The sequence below is a fragment of the Dermochelys coriacea genome, chromosome 7 (assembly GCF_009764565.3).
Source record: "Dermochelys coriacea isolate rDerCor1 chromosome 7, rDerCor1.pri.v4, whole genome shotgun sequence".
Classification (NCBI taxonomy): domain Eukaryota; kingdom Metazoa; phylum Chordata; order Testudines; family Dermochelyidae; genus Dermochelys; species Dermochelys coriacea.
In genome coordinates, this window is record NC_050074.1 from 104,505,882 (window position 1) to 104,528,135 (window position 22,254).

The 22,254-nt window shown below is 37.1% G+C and overlaps 1 protein-coding gene across 1 annotated transcript in view; it reads right to left on the bottom strand.

The window, feature by feature from the left end:
- FANK1 (fibronectin type III and ankyrin repeat domains 1) overlaps positions 1 to 22,254 on the bottom strand; it is a 67,051-nt gene that overhangs the window by 2,946 nt on the left and 41,851 nt on the right. The window contains 10 exon segments of the mRNA XM_038411766.2: positions 517 to 4,412; positions 6,513 to 6,602; positions 6,714 to 6,758; positions 6,857 to 6,934; positions 7,641 to 7,784; positions 9,701 to 9,866; positions 13,324 to 13,389; positions 13,763 to 13,811; positions 13,814 to 13,836; positions 20,646 to 20,727. Coding sequence (XP_038267694.1) covers positions 4,230 to 4,412; positions 6,513 to 6,602; positions 6,714 to 6,758; positions 6,857 to 6,934; positions 7,641 to 7,784; positions 9,701 to 9,866; positions 13,324 to 13,389; positions 13,763 to 13,811; positions 13,814 to 13,836; positions 20,646 to 20,727 — 926 coding nt within the window. The 3' untranslated portion in view covers positions 517 to 4,229.

Here is a 22,254-nt window from a genome sequence, read left to right on the forward strand (position 1 = left end):
GCAAGGATAGGTTCCTGGGTTAGTGGTTCTGTTGTGTGGTTGCTGGTGAGTATTTCAACAAAAAAGCTTCAAAAACAGACTCCAACGAGAGACTGCTGAATTGGAATTAATTTGAAGCTGGATACAATTAACTTAGGCTTGAATAGAGACTGGGAATGGATGAGTCATTACACAAAGTAAAACTATTTCCCCATGTTATTTCTCCCCCCCACCCCACCCCCCACTGTTCCTCAGATATTCTTGTTAACTGTTGGAATTAGCCTACCTTGCTTGTCACCATGAAAGGTTTTTCTCCTTTCCCCCCCTGCTGCTGGTGATGGTTTATCTTAAGTGATCACTCTCCTTACAGTGTGTATGATAAACCCATTGTTTCATGTTCTCTGTGTGTGTATATAAATCTCCCCTCTGTTTTTTCCACCAAATGCATCCGATGAAGTGAGCTGTAGCTCACGAAAGCTTATGCTCTAATAAATTTGTTAGTCTCTAAGGTGCCACAAGTACTCCTTTTCCATTAACCTGTTGGATTCTATAACAATTGATTAACCATGTATCAAAGCATCTGATAATCACCCATTAACCTTTTTAAAACTATTTATAAAGGGAACCTTAAAGTGTAACCAGCATCTCTAAGCAATACCTCTTTAACAAGCTGGAATTCCTAGCATGAATATTGCAATGCCAAATTTACAAATGCTTCATGAATCCAGTGAGGTTGTGTGTATGGCTCTTATTACAGGATCAGAGCCTCAGTTAACACCCATGCTCACAAAACGGATTTACAAAGATCATAAATGGGTTAAAACTAATCTGAACCATAACAGTTAAGTCTTGATACTTTAAGATTGACCTCCATATGATGATGCTTTTTGCTTATTTGACCTATAGTGAGATGATGCATCATCACTAATAAGACAATGCTTGCTATCCCAGGGTTCATCTTAAGTCTGCATGAGAAATCTCTGAAAAATATCTTTAACCAACTTGTAAATTAAAAATTTACAGCTACTTAAAACAGCTGACTAAACAGGGGGCTATATATCAACAGTTATTAAACATTTAAACTTTTTAAAGCAAAACAGCTCAAGAACACATGATAATTTTGAGATTAATTTTACAGTTAAAGGCTATGATACAAGTATGTATGACCTACTTGAAACTTGCTGACTCATGTCCTGGTTGGGGAATGCCAGAGAGATCTGAACCCTTTGAAAACATTCCCTCATTCTAGAGAGGTAAAAACTTAAAGCGTTGTTGCTGCTGTTACTGGTAAACAACACTCTCATAGAACCTGGGGAAGAGCACATACCTGGGCTCTCCACAGAGCAATGCATGAAGGTGCATTATGTTAGTGCATGGGACTGGAAGTACAAATGACCATCAACAAACTAGTGAAAATTACTAAATATGCAAAGTACAAAAGCTGTATAAAACAGAGACAGATATGGGATTTTCCCATCTAATGTCTTTCAGTTTTAGTAATCATAGGTGTTGCTTTTATATAGATACAAGCGTGATTTTTCTACCTGAGCATCTTCTTTTAAATGCCTAGTTAGTTTAAAGCTGCTGTACATGGCTTTATCTCCCTGGCAGATACTTTTTTTAGCATCAGTTCTGATTGGTTCTGATTATTTGAAAATGTAATGTTATTGCGCTATTTGCTAATGCCCAATAAATGTTACTACTTATAGTTTGTTTTTAATGCATTTAGACATTTACAATAAAGTTGAAGGAAGATTCATTCGTTAATTATCTTTTAGTACACTAGGAAATTTACTTTTGTAAACTCTTTAGTGCCAGAACTCATTCTACGTACAGATTATCCCTTCTGAACAACTAAATAAATCTATCCACAAGAGATTATGCCCCTATGGATCATCATCACATTTTGCAAAATATAGCTAAATATAAATTTAGCTAATAGTAAACAAAATAAAATACTAATCTACTACAGATTTAAGAGAGTGTGGGGTCTAATGGTTTAAATATGGGAGTAGGAATTGGGAGATTCTGAATTTTCATCCTTCTCTTGATAAAGATTTCTCCTTTTCATCTTGCACAAGTTACTTAACATCTCAGCATCAGTTTTCCCCATCCGTGAAATGGATATAGTAACACTTAATTACCCAATTCATAGGGTGGTTTTGAAGCTTAATTAGTATTAATAAAGCACTTTAAAAACCATGGAAGTGCTACACGTTATCTAAGTCACCTCATAAACTTTCATCTCGCTGTCAAATTCCTGCTTTCACATACTCTCTTTTGCATGGCGTTTGCTTCTCCAACATACCTGAATCTGCCTTTCCAATATACATTCACATCTATTTCAAACCAACACAAGACTTTTGTATGTATTAATTTAGGCTTTTAAACAAAGCATTAAAAAGTGTGACCAGTGACTGTAAACAGTCATTAACAGAGCAGTCACAGAAAAATATTTTTAAAAGCACTTTAAGGCAATATATATAAAAATACAAGGCATGTTTTCACTTGGTTAGACTCTGGAAAAAAAGGTGCTATTGTTCTTCAAAAAAAAATGTAGCAACTGATAAGTAATTTTAACTGTTTAAACTGCAGACCATTTAGCACAGTATGATCTGAGATTAAACCTACATAAACCAGCACATTACTTTTTATGAACCATTCAATTATCATGCTTCAGTTAAACTTACATGTGCTTAACTTTTTCACACACTTAGCTATGTAACAGTTTGTTACTTTTGTACACATTTCTTATAGAATTTGTTATTTTAAGGTATTACAAGTGAACACAATGTAATGTTGCAATAGCAATACACTCCATTGTTAAGAATACTATATTCAATAAACAGTAAACACATTTGTTTTGTTTTGTCTTATGTAATTACCAAAATGATTTTGAAAAAAAGTGCAAGCACCACATCAAGAAAAAAATATAAGATACTACCTAAGAAATCAGTAGGATAGCATCTTTCTTTGCTAGGTATGTCAATTATTTCATTTTGACACTCTAAATAACTGTAAAATTTCATGCAACCATATTTTTTTGTTATAAATCACAGGCACTTTTTTGTTATACATACATGCAGATATTTTCTAAATATGTACTTAAAAATTTGAAAAAAAATTATAGGAGTTTGAACTACCATCTTTATATATGGTAAACTAATAGAAAAAAAACTTTTTTACAAATAGTGTTTTCTTTAGCCATTGGGAGCCATAAAGCTGCATTTGAAAGAGCTTACTGAGCATATGAAGGAAACATAGATGTCTAACATAAGCTTAATTTCTCATACAACATTCCTTGCTAAAGCGTTTGCAGAACAGAAATTACGTTAATATTGAAGGAGCAGTTTATCTTCTTTTCTATTACCAAAGGTTAGAAGCAGCTTTAGGCAGGCTAGATAGCTACTTTTGGTGTCATACTTTTGGGTATCCTGAAATTTCCTTAAACAACTTGTGTTTCAGCATTATGTGAGTTTGTCATTAGTTTAAGCTTCCAACTCCCTTCCAGCTGCATAGCAACCCAGCTGCACACCCTGCTCTGTAAGTAGACCTGTACATCTAATATATACATTACCGCTATAATTGTTTTGAACATTATATAGGGGGTACTGTGGAGAAAACAGTATGTAAATGTAATTAAAGACTTTTCCTAATTCATATGGATAAGAGGGCTGAATTAAGGTTGCACAAGCAACTTTAATTCTGGTATTTCTTTTTCAGTGCTTCTGTTTGCAACTTGAGTAACATTCTTCTAACACTTGTGTGTGTAATTTCCTCAATTTTTAAAAAAGCAAACTAAAAACAAGCAAAACAATTTAACCCCTTCTCCCCCTGAAATTCCATATAGTTCTTCAGCAGGGTTGGAACCTTTAGATTCACCTCATAGATCCCTGCTATTTGAGTAAATTCATTATAAAGCGAATGAAGATTGTCAAATAAAATGTAAAATGACAGACGGAAGAGTAAGAAATAGCCTAGTTTCCTTCCAGCACAAAGTGAGAGAGAAAAACATCCTGTGTTAGATGACAGGTGTGTAAACAGCCCATGCCTGGAAAAAATGTAGATGCAGAGGACAAGCATAAAAACAATCAATTATTTGTTAATTGCCATGCCTAACAGTACTATTGTTTTAATGGTTCCATTTCGACTTTACATCTTACAAAGGTAAATAGAGTGGAAAAAAAAGTTAGCATCTGCAGCAAAATGTGAATCCTATTAGTTGGCTGACAGTTTTTTGAAAGGCTGGATTAAGAGAACAGAATTTTCATTGCAGACATTATCTTTGCCTTGGAAAGAACTAGGCATGCTTTTCTGATTAAAAAGAAGATTTGGCTTCTACAAGAAATAGCACAAATGGAGGAAAATCCTAGAACTGTTGTATTTTCCTCTGCTCCCCGGCATCTTCCAAAGCTCCTTCTGCTGCATAAAACCTGAACAGGAAAGAAGAGTCACAAACAAGTTCTTCCTTAATGAGGAAAATATTTCTGATAGCGCAGTCTCTTTGTTATCAATCCTCTTCTTACAGGAATTTCAAGATACTGAGGTTTATTATTTTTTTTTCCAATTAATATAATTTTAGGATATATTTTTTGAATGTTAGTAAATTGCATCCATATTGGCAGTGCTGCTGGGCAACTGGACTGCTTAAAATAACATAGCATCAAGGATAGGAATGTTGGCATCATTGGGGGGGGGAATCTACAATGGCATTCTTGGTACCTTAAAGGTTAAAAAAATAAAAATAAAAATAAAAACAGTCTAGCTCACCCCACAAAATAAAAGTTACTTCTTGTGGAAGCATAATTTGTGTTTCTATATAAAAGTAAATTGAAAGCAAGTCCAGCTTATGCTTTAAGACATACGATAGCATTATCAACAGGACAGAAAGTACAATGATTGACACTTAAAAGTAAACATTTACACCTAAGAGAACTGATGTGCCCCATTGCAATATTTCATTGTAGAAAGGAAAGTACTGCAATGTATCATGATAAAGGAAAACAACTACATTTTAATGTCAATCAGTGTATATTTTAAAAGTGACAACATGCAGAAGACTATCAAAATATAGTTATGTGGATGTGTTTTATATAAAAAATGTCAACTATAATTACCATATGAAATTGTCAGTAAATAGCATTGATGTGCACTCTCCCCTCTACAAATTTAAGAGTACTTTAATTATATTTAAATGTCCCATTGTGCAAATTTAAAGCATTCAACTTGTATAAAACTCTGCTACTTATTTTCTCACTGTTGATAGTAAATCAACATTTATCTCATTATTTGTACAGTGTACATTAGCTGCTACTAAAACTGTGTTGATTTTTAAGTTTTATTATTGTTTAAAGCTTATCTCTATTTAGCTCCAATTAGCCATTTCTGGGTTTACTAATACCTTGTACACTATATTGTGAATGCAAGAGTTACACACAATTTTTAAAATAATAGAACATTATTTGGTGACCAGGCCAGGTTAAATGTTGAATTACTGCTTTGGAATTCTTTAGCTTTGAACTCCAAAAAGCTGTTAGACTGTACCTTTAAGTGACGATTTCCTCTTATCTCCCCAGTATAGGCCTTGTCTGCTCTACTGAAAAAAGGTAACTAACACACATTAGCTATCCCAAGGTAAAAACACAGCGAAGACCAGACACTTTATTTTTACCACCAAGTGAACTCGGTGAGATCAATCCCTTGAAGTGAATATAAGGCTGTTTATCTTGTGATAAAACTTAAGTGCCTGGATTTCATTGCGTTTCTACTGCAGGATAGGTTGTGCATGCATGTTAGTTGCCCCCTAATGCTGCAAGACAGTGTATGAGGAGGTCCCTGATTATTTACATCAGATAATAGTTACAGTTAATGTCACAATTCAGCTTCCACCCTGAAATCCACCTTTCAACTTTATTTATTACATACACCTTCCTAACCTAACACATTATCCTGGAAGGATATTACAGTTCTTAAGACTTAAACTTAGTCCTTCACTACTATGGCTGAGTCTGGGCATGTTGCACAAGCAAGATGCTCGTTTCCTCAGGAGAAAGAAGGGACTTCCTGGCTATTTTAAGAGTGACAATAAAAGGCATCAGTGGGAGTTACTGAACATTCTCTAGCCAGAGGGACAGGACTAGGACACAAAGGAAAAGAAAAAGAGGGAAGTAATAATAAAAAATATGTGAAAAACAATCTTTGTCCTGAGCTCTAAGAAGGGCTTAGAATAGGAAGGGAAATGATATACAAACTACATTTATGACAACATTATTTTGTTTTACATCTAACTCTAAATGCAAGAGAATATAAAATAGTGTTAGGGAACAATGGCAGTACAACATACATATACATTTAGATACAAGACAACATCCTCAAGAAGAAGTTGAACTACACATTTTAATGAGCATCCAATAATCTGTAACAACTGAACAGTATAAAGTAAAACAAGCAAATTCTAGTGCTTAACTGAGGGCCAGTCTTCATGTTTTCACCTTACTGGTTGAAAAAGCACCCCTTTTCTTTTATTTAGTTACCTCACGTGCCTGTGAGCCAAGAGCTGGTGGAGGAAAACTGGTATTCTCATTTAATTTTCTCTTATTTTCTTCTAACAAAATGACCACGCTCTAAAACAAAAAAACAAAAAAAAAAGCAGAAAGATTAAGGGGAAAGGAAGGGTTTTAAAAAACAAAACCAGTAGAAACCAGGAAATCAACATGTAAAATAATTATTCATACGTGTCTGTGAAAACCTCTAGCCATTTCTAGGAGACTTTTGCCATACTGAAAGACAAAACAATGGCATATTCAAAATCTTTTTTTTTAAATCTTAAAGATTTTTTTAAATCTTTTTTTTAAATAATATGATTGTTTTTAGCTACCTCATTTTTAACAGTAGAGTCTGCTCCTTTATCCAGCAACAACTGAATCAACTCTTCATGGTTATTTAATACTGCCACCTGCAATATAATACAATACTAGAATACATAGCCTCATATTACAATGTTGTTATCTGCCACAAGTTAGTGTATGTATGTTACATGACACAAGCCTAAGTCTTGTACCGGGATCTGCTAATGTGGACTCCAATGCCCATGCAGCATTCCACTGGCTTCACTGAGATTCCAAATGAGTGCAGAGATCAGCACTAGCTGAATCTGAGGCAGGATCTGGGTTTTAGTCAGCAGAGAGGGCTCTGCGATAATATGTAGACTTACAAAGATCAAAATATCACACACGCATATTTCTAAATGTTATGAATTTAAAATGTACTGGCTATGTTCCTCTGTGATGACTGAAATGATAACATGATATAGATAGCATTTTATCATCTTTATAGAACACATGAATATAGTACTTCAAAAAGATAAATTCTGAAGAGTGAGAGAATCAGAGGACTCATCCTAATAAAAATACATGAGCCTCTGAAGTCTACTCAACTAAGTACTGTTATTTTACAAACCAACCAAGAGTTTTTTTGAATGTATAATGTATTAGTAGAGGAATAGTAGTAGTTTTTTTCCCTTGAATAAAAGCCCTCTGGGAGTGAATGCATAACCATTACTTTCCTACTGTACTTCTGAGTTAACAAGGATTTTCTAATTGTAGTCAAATTAGACCTTAATTGCAAGTACACAACTAAACTGGTTATTGAAAAAGACATACCATTAAAGGTGTTTTGCCATCTTTATCTTTCACATTCACATCTGCTCCTGCTTCAATTAAAAGAGATGCCACATCCTTATTCCCTGTTACTGCAGAAATTCTCATCAATGGTGTCCATTCTAAGACTGTATCTTTAGTATCTACCTATTGCAGAAAGGAAGACATTTCTTATATTTGAAAAATAAAATCCCTATTTAAATAAACAAAGATTTTTCACATTGCTGAGCAATTGCCAAGTTGAACAAATTCTGAGGATGCCATATTTTTAGAAATGTGGAATCAAATTGTGCCATAAAACTAAGAGGAACTAACTCACATATTTAAAATAAATTATATGCTGAAGAGCTTTGCTGGATCAGGGCTACAGTACTCAGTACCTTCCTTGCTGGATGAAGCCCGTAGGAGTTAAGATTGTAGCCAGTCTCCCAGAGGATATTAGAAGTAGTACTTCGGGTACATATTTTAACTGGAACCCCAGAAAGTTTCTCCTGCAAGCTCCAGTGACTGCATGCTCCTTTAAGAGGAGGCAATGTATTCCTTGCTCTGCACCCAAGTTACATGGTAACTGCTTTAAGAAAGAAGACATTAGAAGTGACTCCAGTATATTTTCAGGCCTTTGAAGCCTGTGCATTGAGAATAGATTTCTTCCTCATCCAAAAGAATCATAACATCATTATGTATTTATTATTTATTGCAATTTAAAATAACAAAATGCAAAGCGTTAGGCACCCTAACATATAATTAATATTACAACAAAACCTCAGCAGTATGCCAATCACTTAAATAAGAAATCTTTTACAACTCCCCTACAAAAAAAATCTCCTTTCTACCCCTTGATTTCAGAACCTTTGTACTACTGCTCCAGCAGTAAACCTGAATATGGCTGGATATCTGATAATTTAAGTATTCCAAGTCCATACTCTTTTATGGTGAAATAAAAAAAGATATTTTATGCCAAAGAAAACATGGTAATAACCTAGATAAAATTATTTTAAATCTGAAAAATAGAAACATGTCATTCTATGTCAATATTCATATTTTTCAGACTGCAATATGCAAGTTTAGGTCCCTGAAAATATACAACCTCATTTCCTTTAGGTTGGAATCGTCGTGGAATGCAACAGGACCAACTTCACTCCAAGATTTGCAGATTTTTCAGTTATCAGTAACCTCTACTACCCTACTCACTGGGCTAAGAATGCTATGTGACAATAAATTTATAATGTGAGGTTTAATTTTGACGTATCTAGCACATAATGTCCTTCTCTCTCACTTTGCACTCTTGCAGGAGCCTCTATCAACATGACTTTTCTTAATCTGAATTTGTTTTACAGGTCAGTTCTCAGTTCTTTTCAGTTCTTGTATTCTCAGTTAGAATAACGTTGTACCCATCAATCTTTATCTCCATATCTTTAACTTTTCATTTAGTCTTGAACTAGAGCTTTCGAGCATCTTATCAACTGCAACCACTTGATTAAATTATATCCATCAATTTGCTAATATTTGCTGAGCTGTTACTAAGCATATCCCATTTTGTTTGCTAATGCAAGTTTATGTCTCCAGATGGTGCGAAAATCAATAGTAGGCAAGACTGCCTGTCTCCAATTTCATGGAGGCTTGGGAGCAAACAAAATGCCAGATTTTATTAAAACTATAAAACCTTCAATTTCAGGGTCTATTTCCCTATTAACTATCTACAAAACAATTACCAAAGTATAGTAATTTAATTATAAAAAATAACAGAGCTAAAAGGTAGCACTTCCCCCAGCCTCCTATAGCAGATTCTCAATGTTCCTATCAGAACTCTGATGACCTGCACCTTCCCCCATTTTTTCTTCAGTTTCACAATTCCTAGATGTTCAGGACCTATGTCATGGTCACTATCCTTCCAGCCAAGGGGTTTCCACCCAGCAATAAAATGCACTCCTTTATCCCAAGGGGCTCAGAGATATACTTAGAGAGCACCAACATTCCCAAAGTATCATCAGGCTATCAGACAACTTCTTTATGGCCCATAAAAATGCTGTTTTCTCTTAAAAACACACAGATAAAATGCATACCTGACAGCCATCATTAATCATCCATTCAATAACCTCACAATGTCCTCCATCCACAGCCCAGTGCAAAGCTGAACAACCTCCCAGATCTCTGACTTCCCAAGAAGCTCCTTGTTCTCTGAGGTATTTAACAATATTCAGGTGACCAGCAAAACATGCTAACATTAGGCTGTAACATAAAGAGAATTATTTGCTGGAAGAACGGGACATCATTATTTTACTTATATTGATGACGTACTTTAATTGGGAAGCCTTTTCTCGTCAACTATTAATTTTGAGCTGACAACCACCAACTTTACTGATATTTAATGTACAGCTAAGCTGTAGCTATCCTTGGGAGAGGGTGAAAGAAAGGCACAAGACCCTTCATGTACCCTGCTGCACCCCACTGTGCCTCCAATGCCCCAAAACAGAAGAGAACCATAATGCTACAGCCAGCATAACCCAACTACAGAGGAGAGAGCTACTAGTATTGAACACCATAGTGGCACCTTCCTGCATGCTCGCAAGCAAGTGGAGGCCAGGATTTAGAAATGGCCATCAATGAGTTCATCTTCAGATAGTGACACTGGAAGCATTATGCCTTCTTCAGCTCTACACAGGCATAAGAGGCAGTATGTTTCTCAGCCTTCTCAGGTTGGCAACCCCTTATTCAAAGTCAAAAATGTTAGAAACTCCTTTACATTTACCATAAATGTTACAGTAAAAAATGTATAATTAATAATCCTATTAATCTGTGTATCTTTGAAAAGCTAACCGAGAATACTAGACCTTAAGGGTAAGGGTGTACAGAGAGTGAGGGAGAAGATTTTTTCTTTGCTTTAGATAGTAATATAATTTTCAATGCCTCATGATCGCCCTGACTGCCATTCATGATCCCCACTGTGAAATTCTGATCTAGTGGATGGGAGCACTGGACTAGGAGTCAGAGAATATGGCTTCTAGTCCCTGCTCTACCACTGTCCTACTGGGTGACACTGAGCAAATCACTTCACCTTTCTGTCTTGTCTATTTAAACTGTAAGCTGTTCAGGGCAGGAACTGTCTCTTCCTACATTTTAACACCACCTAGTACAATGGGGCATAGGCACCGACTCCGTAGGTGCTCCAGGGCTGGAGCACCCATGGGGAAAAGATGATGGGTGCTGAGAACCCACTGGCAACCCCCCTATCAGAACCACCCCTCTCCACAGTGCCTCCCACCCACCGGCAGACCCATGGATCAGCGCCTCCCCGACCCTCCGTGCCTCTCGCCCACCGCAAACAGCTGTTTCGCAGCATGCAGGAAGCTGGGAGGGAGGTGGGGAGAAGCAAGGACGCAGCATGCTCGGGGGAGGGAGGCGAAACAGGGTGGGAAGAGGCGGGGCAGGGGTGGAGACAGGGTCAAACACCCCGCAGCACTTTGAAAAGTCAGCACCTGTGCAATGGGGCCCCTGATGTTGGCTGGGGCATGCAGGCGCTACTGTAATAATAACAACAACACTGTCAAAGTGATAAAGTGGGTGAGGTAATATCTTCTACTAATAAGATATTACCTCATCCACCTTGTCTCTCTAAAACCCTGAGACTGACACAGCTACAACTACACTGCATACAGTAACGCTATCACTCAGGTGATGTATTTCCTACCCTAACACAGTTCTGGCTTTTAAAGCCTTAACTGAATCCTTAAGGTGAAATGAAAATATAAATATGTTTTAATCAGAGCATTAAATTAAAACAAGATTAACCTGTAATAATAATAATAACAACAACAAGATGATATTTTAACTGGCCACCAGCCTAGATAATGTCTGGGCAATTGTCTCATTAGTGATTCATTAATATCTTTCTCACTAACCTGTTAAATAAAATAAGTATGTAGCTACCAAACTGTACATTCAGCTAATATACTCACACTTTGTATTTCTATTATCCTGGTCTTCTCCCTCCCACCAAATTTGGTTCTATACCCACCTGTCCTGTCTTGTCCCTATTTAGACTGTAAACTATCAAGACAAGGACTGTTTTATTTTATTTTTGAATAGCACCTGTCACAAGAGAGCTACTCAAGTACACAAAATGAAATCACACATTTAATTTTTGATCCCTTAAAGTCATTGTCAACCGAAATAAAATTGTTCTATGTTAATTATACAAGAAACATGAAGCAGTGACCAATTATCAAAGTTTTCCCTTTACTTTTTTGGAAAGAATCTAATTTATATCACAATATTGTGTATATACACTTGCCAATCTCAGATGATATCCGACAGCCTTCAGACTTTTCCAAAACCATGAACCCTGGCATCAAATGTGTGCATTGATAGAGATGGAAACACACTTTACCAATGCACAGGAAAACAAGACAAACACATTTATTTGGCGCATGTGGAATAAGTTCATTGAATACTGATGCTCTTGTATAAGAAAAGTATTGAGCCTGCCAGTTCATTACCAGGTAGAACCATGTATGTGTGCATACTACAACCCCAGAAAGCCATAACTGGGCCACTGATCATCCAAGGGGGCAGGGAAACAGACTGGGCTACCTGAATGCTTCAGGGCTGACAGCTGTAAGGGATCCCAGCAGATTGGTAGCAGTCTCATCAGAGAAGGAAGTAGGGTGACAGCTGCAAGCCAAGGGGCAGCACAGTAAAGAATATACCAGAAGGACATCACTGGGGAAGCCAAGTTCAAAGGAAGATGTTTATGTAAAACGCCATGAGGCCAGACTAGAAGGAGCCCAGACAGAATCAAGATAGTAGCACAGATAAAGACAAGGTCCAGCAGAAACAGAAAGACCTAGCAGGCTTACCTAGATTTAGGAGGCACTGCCTTATGCAAATCAATTAATTGACTAATTTGCATATTTAAAATTTGCTTATTACCATAAACTTGTTTTTAAAAATTGTGTGCGAAATTAGTGATGACTAAAGGCACTGTCATGATAGTCCTGGTAAATGATACCTTCTGTTTATCTCAAGGCAGCAGCAGCCTCCATAGCCCATGCACTTATCAGAATGTTGAGTCTGCCCATTATTATAAAGTGTTGTGGTGACTTTGTGATGTGCGAGCAGACACACACCAAATTTATTTCATATAGGGGCCACCAAAGAGTCACTAGATAGGATCAACTTTCAGCTGAATATGAATTTTGTATAGCAGCTCTAATACAGAACAGATACGGGGCCTAACAACAATCTGTCATAGCTATCAGCCACTTATCTTACTACAGTCTTTTCTAGTGTTTATTTGAGAGAGGGGTTGTTCCTTGAAGATATATTTGTAAAGAAAAGAGGAAAAATAAAAAATGAGTGAATTTAGAGATTAGAGCCAGGCAGTGAGAGTAAATACTGTGTAGCTTCCTCTTCAGACCTCTGCTAATGCAGCTGACTCCTGATCTACAATTTTCTTTTCTAATGAAGTCCTGTGTTCTTCCTGAACAAAGATTGCCAGTTTACTGAATTTCGTAGCAATTTTATGATGTGATCAAATGGAAACTAAGATTAACTAAATAAAACTCAATTTCAGTTGTGACCAAAACTAGAATTTGAATATCAGTTTCCAGAACTGAAAAAAATGATGATGTAATATGCATAATACCAGTTCCCCAAACCTCTGGTGAAGCAATATATCATGCAGTACCTGTCCTTTCCACTTCCATTCTTCTGATTTACATCTGTTCCATTCTGTACCAATATTTTCGCAAGCCTACACAGCAAAAAATACTTTCATCAAGAACAATGCCCAGTAAACTAACATTTCTCATTAAATAGAAACTCTGAAAGAGTAAATAAAACTTTTTTGCACACACAGTCTATTACTGATAGTAAAAAAATAAGAAAATAATAAAAAAAATCCTAAAAAGGGACTTCTTTGGTTTTCAACAATAAGTACACAGAAGAATAAATAAACACTCTGGATGAATTTTATAAATTGTCAAAGTTGCCTTTATATTATGAAAAAAACAAACAATAATATCTACTTTTCCTAAACTGACCGTCTATTATTGTGCTCCAAATATATTAAACAAGTGTAAAAATCAATCCTACACAACAAAGAGTTAAAATAAAAGCAGTAATACCTCTCATATCCTTTCTGAGAAGCAACCATCAGAGCAGTAAAGCCCAGTTATCAGGAACATCCACCTTCACATGTCTTACAGAAGGAGAAAAGAAAATGTTACAAACTAGTGTATCTCAAATATTTTCAGAGACAACTATAATCTTTCCATAACATATTTCTAAAGAGTGTCTTATAAATTCAAAGCATTGTAATCACCGATTAATTTTGCCAATTGTGTGAAAGTAAAAACCATTAATCATTTTATCAAAAATTCTGACTACTATTTTTGCTGATTTCTATTACTGTTTGTTTTTTGTTGTTTTTTCCATAGAAATTTATTTACAAATACTTTTCAAGTTTCATTTTTCCAAGAAAAATAACCTACTTAAAAAATTATAGCTGCCTAGGTAAAATGATATTTTTAGGGAAAAAAGAATTTCACCATCTCAGAGTTGAGGTTGGAAATATAATGGAAGTCAAATAAATACAATATTCTAATAAACATTTGAAAAAAGTCAGGAAAATTGGACAAAGTTTCACAACAACCTTATTCTAACCCTGTTGACTTAACTAGGATACTAAACTATTATACAAATGAAAGCAACTAGAAATTGCATGTTACTGACTGCAACTGAATATGATGGTAACTTGCTAGTGATTAAGATATATACACTTTTATATAAATAACTTAATGAGTCTGTGTGCATCTCTATGATTATGTTACTCTATGACATCTGTGGTCAATTTGTGACGAATAGACAAGAGAGATGTGCCTATCATATGGGGAGGATGGATGAGGTTGATACAAAGGTGAAGTATAATGGATTCCTTTACTCTCACTGGCTGCTAAACTGGGATTCTACAAGCCATTACTCTCTGATCCCACTGAGGGTTACCAAAAGAAAACTACAGCATTTGCTCAAGAAACTCCCTGAAAAAAGCACAAGAACAAATCCGCACAGACACATCCCTGGAACCCGACCTGGGGTATTCTATCTGCTACCCAAGATCCATAAACCTGGAAATCCTGGACGCCCCATCATCTCAGGCATTGGCACCCTGACAGCAGGATTGTCTGGCTATGTAGGCTCCTCCTCAGCCCTATGCTACCAGCAGTACCAGCTATCTTCGAGACACCACTGACTTCCTGAGGAAATTACATCCATCTGTGATCTTCCTAAAAACACCATCCTAGCCACTATGGATGTAGAAGCCCTCTACACCAACATTCCACACAAAGATGGACTACAAGCCATCAGGAACAGTATCCCCGATAATGTCACGACTAACCCGGTGGCTGAACTTTGTGACTTTGTCCTCACCCATACTATTTCACATTTGGGGACAATGTATGCCTTCAATCAGCAGCACTGCGATGGGTACCTGCATGGCCCCACAGTATGCCAACATTTTAATGGCTGACTTAGAACAACGCTTCCTCAGCTCTCATCCCTAATGCCCCTACTCTACTTGCGCTACATTGATGACATCTTCATCATCTGGACCCATGGAAAAGAAGCCCTTGAGGAATTCCAACATGATTTCAACAATTTCCATCTCACCATCAACCTCAGCCTGGACCAGTCCACACAAGAGATCCACTTCCTGGACACGACGGTGCTAATAAGCGATGATCACATAAACACCACCCTATATCAGAAACCTCCTGACTGCTATTCCTACCTACATGCCTCTAGCTTTCATCCAGATCACACCACACGATCCATTGTCTACAGCCAAGCTCTACAATATAACCGCATTTGCTCCAATCCCTCAGACAGAGACAAACACCTACAAGATCTCTATCATGCATTCTTATAACTACAATATCCACCTGCTGAAGTGAGAAACGATTGACAGAGCCAGAAGAATACCCAGAAGTCACCTACTACAGAACAGGCCCAATAAAGAAAATAACAGAACGCCACTAACCATCACCTTCAGCCCCCAACTAAAACCTCTCCAACGCATCATCAAGGATCTACAACTAATCCTGAAGGATGACCCATCCTCTCTCAGATCTTGGGAGACAGGCCAGTCCTTGCTTACAGACAGCCCCCCAATTTGAAGCAAATACTCACCAGCAACCACACAACAGAACCACTAACCCAGGAACCTATCCTTGCAACAAAGCCCGTTGCCAACTGTGTCCACATATCTCTTCAGGGGACACCATCATAGGGCATAATCACATCAGCCACACTATCAGAGGATCGTTCACCTGTGCATCTACCAAGGTGATATATGCCATCATGTGCCAGCAATTGTACCTCTGCCATGTACATTGGTCAAACTGGGACAGTCTCTACGTAAAAGAATAAATGGACACAATCAGACGTCAAGAATTATAACATTCAAAAACCAGTCAGAGAACACTCAATCTCTCCAGTCACACAATTACAGACCTGAGAGTAGCTATCCTTCAGCAAAAAAACTTCAAAAACAGACTCCAACTAGAGACTGCTGAATTGGAATTAATTTGCAACTGGATACAATTAACTTAGGCTTGACTAGAGACTGGGAGTGGATGAGTCATTACATAAAGTAAAACTATTTCCCCATGTTATTTCTCCCCCCCACCCCACCCCCTACTGTTCCTCAGACAGACTTTCTTGTTACTGCTGGAAATGGCCACCTTGATTATCACCACAAAAAGTTTTCCTCCTTTCCCCCCTCCTTCCTGCTGGTAATAGCTCATCTAAGTGATCACTCTCCTTACAGTGGTATGATAAACCCATTGTTTCATGTTCTCTGTGTGTGTATATAAATCTCCCATTGTATTTTCACTGAATGCATCTGATGAAGTGAGCTGTAGCTCACGAAAGCTTATGCTCTATAAATTTGTTAGTCTCTAAGGTGCCACAAGTACTCCTTTTCTTTTTTGCGAATACAGACTAACACGGCTGCTACTCTGTAAAACTGGGATGGTATCTCTGTACATGCAAGAGCTGTGGAGCTAAATCCTGGAATCAGAGTAGCAGCCATGTTAGTCTGTATCTGCAAAAGAAAAGGAGTACTTGTGGCACCTTAGAGATGAGCCTTTCCCTTCCTCTGTGAGATACTGTAGGTTCAGGTCACCAATTCTGGCCTTATCTCTCCGTTTTCCAAAAATCTTTGCTCCTGCTGATACATCCTATACTTTCTACTCTGCCACACCTGCCAAAAGTGGTACAACAAGCACTTTAAACAGCTAATTACTACCACCACCTAAAACAAACCAAGTTTATCGGCGCTAAGTAGAGAGTGATAAACACCTATGGTCCCAGCTATGCATTTGAGAGTGCAGCCAGCAGGAAGAGTGCCTGGCTCCGCCAATCGCACCCAATGAGGGCCATTCCCTACTTACCAGGTGAGAGCCAATCACCACATTTAGTATAGGGAGGAGGCAAGAGTCTTAGTTCTATATATATAGATGGCAAGGTGAGGGTTGTGTTACTACTGGAAATGCAAATGAGCATGAAAGTTTGTCATGGATGGGGGTAGGCAGACAGAAGTTGATCTGGGTTTAAAGTTCAGATAGTCTTCAGAATCTGAAAACCACAATTCCTAGTTTAAATATTTAGAATTTTTCATATCTAAAAGTTTTAATAATGAATTTTATATGTATTTAAAAGCTTAACTCTATCTTAACAAAAAGGTTTTGTCTAGGCATTTCCTTTTCAAATATAATATTAGAATATTGATATGAGCGTACTTGATTAGTTGGTTATTTTGTTTCAATTTCATAAGTTCCTTGGATCTAATTACTTCAGCTGAAGAGCTTTCAAACTCTCACAGTAATTACTTTAACAGGGGGGGAAGATACACCCCAAAACATAACAATTTAGGTTTCAGAGAGATAGCCATGTTAGTTTGTATCAGTAAAACAATGAGGAGTCCTTGTTGGCACCTTGGAGACGAACAAATTTATTTGGGTGTAAGCTTTCATGGGATATAACCCACCTCATCCGATGCATGGAGTGGAAAATACAGGTAAGCAAGTATAAATATACAGCACCTGAAAAGATGGAGTTGCCTTACCAACTGGGGGGTTAATGTCACCCCCTTCTTGTCAACTGTTGGGAATGGGCCACTTCCACCCTAACTGAATTGGCCTCATTAGCATTGACCCTGCTCACCCCCTGCTTGGTAGGCAACTCCCATCTTTTTCACACGCGGTAATTTATACCTGTGTCATAAACATACAGCTGAGGGTAGCATAAATCTCTCCTTTACCTGTAAGGGGTTAGAAGCTCAAATAACCTGGCTGGCACCTGACCAAAGGACCATAATGGAAGAAGATCCTTTCAATCTGTGGGGGGAGGTTTTGTTTTGTGCTCTCTTGGTTGTTTCTCTGGACAGAGAGAGAGACCAGGGCAGGAAAAACACATCTCCTAAACCCTATTTGAAATAAGCATCTAAGATTACAAATTGTAAGTAGTAGCAAGGGAATGCGTTAGATGATCTTTGTTTTAGCTTGTGAATTTTCCTATGCTAAGAGGGAAGTTTATTCCTGTTTTTGTAACTTTGAAGTTTTGCCTAGAGGGGAATCCTCTGTGTTTTAAAATCTTATTACCCTGTAAAATTACCTTCCATCCTGATTTTACAGAGGTGTTTCTTTTACTTTTTTCTTTATAATAAAGTTCGCTTTTAAGAACCTGATTGGTTTTTAGTGTCCTAAAAAACAAAGGTCTGGTCTGTGTTCACCTTGTTTACCTATTGGTTGATATTATTCTCAAGCCTCCCCAGGAAAGGGGGTGAAGGGGCTTGGGAGGATATTTGGGGAAACAGGAACTCCAAGGGTCCTTTTTCCTGAATCTTTGTCTAACTTTCTTGTTGGTGCCTGCGTACCATCCAAGAACAAGGAAGGATTGTGCCTTGGGAAGTTTTTAACCTAAGCTGGTAGAAATAAGTTAGGGGGTCTTTCATGCAGGTCCCCAAATCTGTACCCCAGAGTTCAGAGTGGGGAGGGAACCCTGACAATCCGCTTACTGTATTTTCCACTCCATGCATCTGATGAAGTGGGTTATAGCCCATGAAGATTATGTCCAAATAAATGTGTTAATCTCTAAGGTGCACAAGGACTCCTCGTTGTTATAACAGTTTAGATTACTTCTGATGTCCAACTTTACCTGGCACAGACGGAATTTTTCCAAAAGCTCAGAGTCTCATATCAGTTAATTCCCAAAATTTACCACCTAGCCCTTCTAAAAAACATTAGTTTCTCAAGGACAATATACTAAAATAAATTTAGAATTTATAGACCAACCTATTTTTGAAATATAAAACTCCAGAGTAAATGAGAAAACTTTCCAAAGTAAAAAACACCTCTATTTTTTCCATAATCTCATTTTTCCAATATGTCTTGTCCAATTAGCTTCAAATTTTGGAGAAAAATATATCTTCTGGCAATGGAATATGAATAATAAATTTCAGGGAAAAGATACTTTTTCCCCAGATAGTTGACAGAGGAGAAAAGAAAAAACAATATATAGTTTTAATGCTAGTTTAAAATGTATCAGTGAAGTGAACAGGGTGACCGTCTAACACAGTATAATCTGGAGTTAGAAGAGTTCTTCTTCTGCTTAGCATTACAGAATATTTGGCATTGTGTTCCATCTGGGCGGTATCTGCAAATTCTTTTTCATAAAAGAATAGATAAAGATTTGAAGACAGACTGTATTATGAAATAAAAATGAACTAAACAATATTTTTTCATATAAGTATAGTAATTACTTAGAACTTTACATCATATATTAGAACACAGAATTGCCATACTAGATCAGATCAGTGGTCATTCTAGCCAGTATTCAGTCTGTGACAATGGCTAATATAGACATTCAAGACCTTTTAGAATACCAAAAAGATAATGGTTGGCTTATGCCTAAAGCACTAGAATTTATATTCCTTCCAAAATTTAGGAATTTTATTTCTGAATCTCTGGATGTTCTTATTATCCATAAAGATTATCTTTTTTGAATTCTGCTAAACTCTTGGTCTCGGCGATATCTTGGGTGAATGAGTTCCACAAGCTAATTGTGCATTATGAGAAAAGAGTATTTCCTTTCATCAGTTTTGAATGCTCTACCTCAGCAGATCTGAAACTGTGGGTCGGGACCCCAAAGTGGGTCATGACCCCATTTTAATGGGGTTGCCAGGGCTGGCGTAGACTTGCTCTGGCCCATGGCCAAAGTCCAAGCCCATCGCCTGGGACCAAAGTGGAAGCCCGAGGGCTTCAAGCCCTGGGTAGCGGGGCACAGATTACAGGCCCCCTGCCTGGAGCTGAAGCCCTTGGGCTTTGGCTTTGGCCCCCTCCCTGCTGGGAGACTCGAGCTTTGGCCGCCCCACCTGGGGTGGCAGGACTTGGGGGGGTGAGGGTGGCTTAGGTTTCAGTCCCCCTCCTGGAGTCTTGTAATATTTTTATTGTCAGAAGGGGGTCATGGTGCAATGAAGTTTGAGAACCCCTGCTCTACCTTTCTGTTTCATCAGAAGTCCCCTTTCTTGTGTTATGAGAAGGGGTGAATATAGGTGCCCATTTTTCTTTATTTTGTACCCTTTATGATATCCCCTCTGCCTTATTGTCCAACTCTGTAAATAAACACTACCAGTTTCTTCAATTTCATTTCATATGGAAGTGTTTCCATGCTTCTGATCATTTCCATTGCCTGTATTTGGATCCCATCTATTTCTGATATACACTTTTTTAAGGAAGAATGACCAAAACCAAATAGCACATTCAATTTGTAAATGATATTATGCAAAGCAAATTTGTAATTTGTCACTTTATCATAAAATGTAAAGTCTAATTTTTAGGACATGGGGAAAATAGCTCATTGAAACAAAACTCAATAGCATCAGGCAGTTTACATGATTTCATGTCCACTGTACACTCTTGATATTTTATAATCTGAATGTTTTCTCACCCTCCCTGAAGAATGTTAAGAACTGCCTCTACATCATTCATACTGACAGCTCGATGAAGTTGCTCTCCACTCATCGGCTCTCCTGTAGAAAACAAAATGGGAAAGTACAGTTTAAATCTGTAGCAAGAGAAATTTATGTTAAATGTTAGGAAAAACTAGCTAACTATACAGATAATTAAAGGATGAAACAGACTTCCAAGAGAGATTGTGGAATCCCTGTCATTGAAGGTTTTTAAGAACAGGTAAGACAAACACCTTTCAGGGATGATCTAGATATACTTGTCCCTGCCTCCGCACAGTGGGGCTGGACTAGACGACTTCTCAAGGTCCCTTCCAGACCTGCATTTCTATGACACTATAGTTAACCATAGAACAAAGATAAAAGGTCAGGAATTTTTAAAATGGTATGCCATAGTAGCAGGTAATTTCTCCCTGAATTTAAAGACCAAAGCACCAGTTACCCATTAGTATGTACGCCAACAATACAGTGAGAGTTATTTAGTTTACAAACAACATATATTACAAACATTTTCAGGACACTCTACTTCAATTAAAAATAAGATAAAGTTTCTAAATTGCATATTAAAATGAAATATATTAAATACAAATATAATATATAATTTTGACCAGAAAATAATCAAATAGTGGGAACATTCAAATATATTTTAATCCATAATTTGGAATGAGTGTTTGCAGGGGTACAGAATTCTTATGCCCTTTTTCCACTTAGATTTCCTTAAAAAATATGAAAGTTGTTAATTATATATATTAACATCTAATAAAACAAAGATATAAACATAAATCTAATTATTTACAGTCTTGCATAACTGGCATAAATGACTGGAGAATTAACTACCATTAATGTTGTCTACCTGGATTCATCATTGCAAATTTCCTGTCCACACTACTGAAACATACATATTTTAAAATAATCTTCAAAACTCTAAATTCTTCCTTAGCATTGCCACTGCAAAACCTCCCTGTCAAGGTTACATAGCTACATGGCAGGGCATCTAGTTCCCAAGGTAACTACAGTGTGAATCTGCAGGGGTAATTTATTTGGAAAAGAAGAGTTATCTGGTTGTGTAGGGAGCCAAAGTAAGAGTCAGGGGAAATAAAAGTGAGATAAATGAATTTTTTTTTACTGCTGTTCCAAAATGTAATGTCAATATTTTTAAAAATTAACATTTCATATGGTGATTTTAAGCATGCATGCCTGTGCTTTCATATGAAAGTTCTGTCCACTCACTATAGAGCATAATAATTACACAAGCACAATGAATCTACACAGGTGAAAGTCATACATTTCTCTTTTTAAATGAATCATTCCTGTATTATAAATGAGTCATTTGGTTACAGATGTGCAGGCAGTCATACCATAATGTGGTGATAACACCTTTATTTATGGAATTTAAGGCTCCATTGAAAGCAGTGAATAAATGATGAGCTCATTGGTGAAGACATTCACCAATTAACAAGCAGCAGCTGTTTGTCTCTCTTTTTTTAGGGCCCAATTGATTAAAATTGCATGCCTCATTTAAGCAGTATTTTCTTGTGTTTTTCCTGAAGGAAAAAGAAAGGCAGAACACCCTTTTTTTCCAAACAGAGT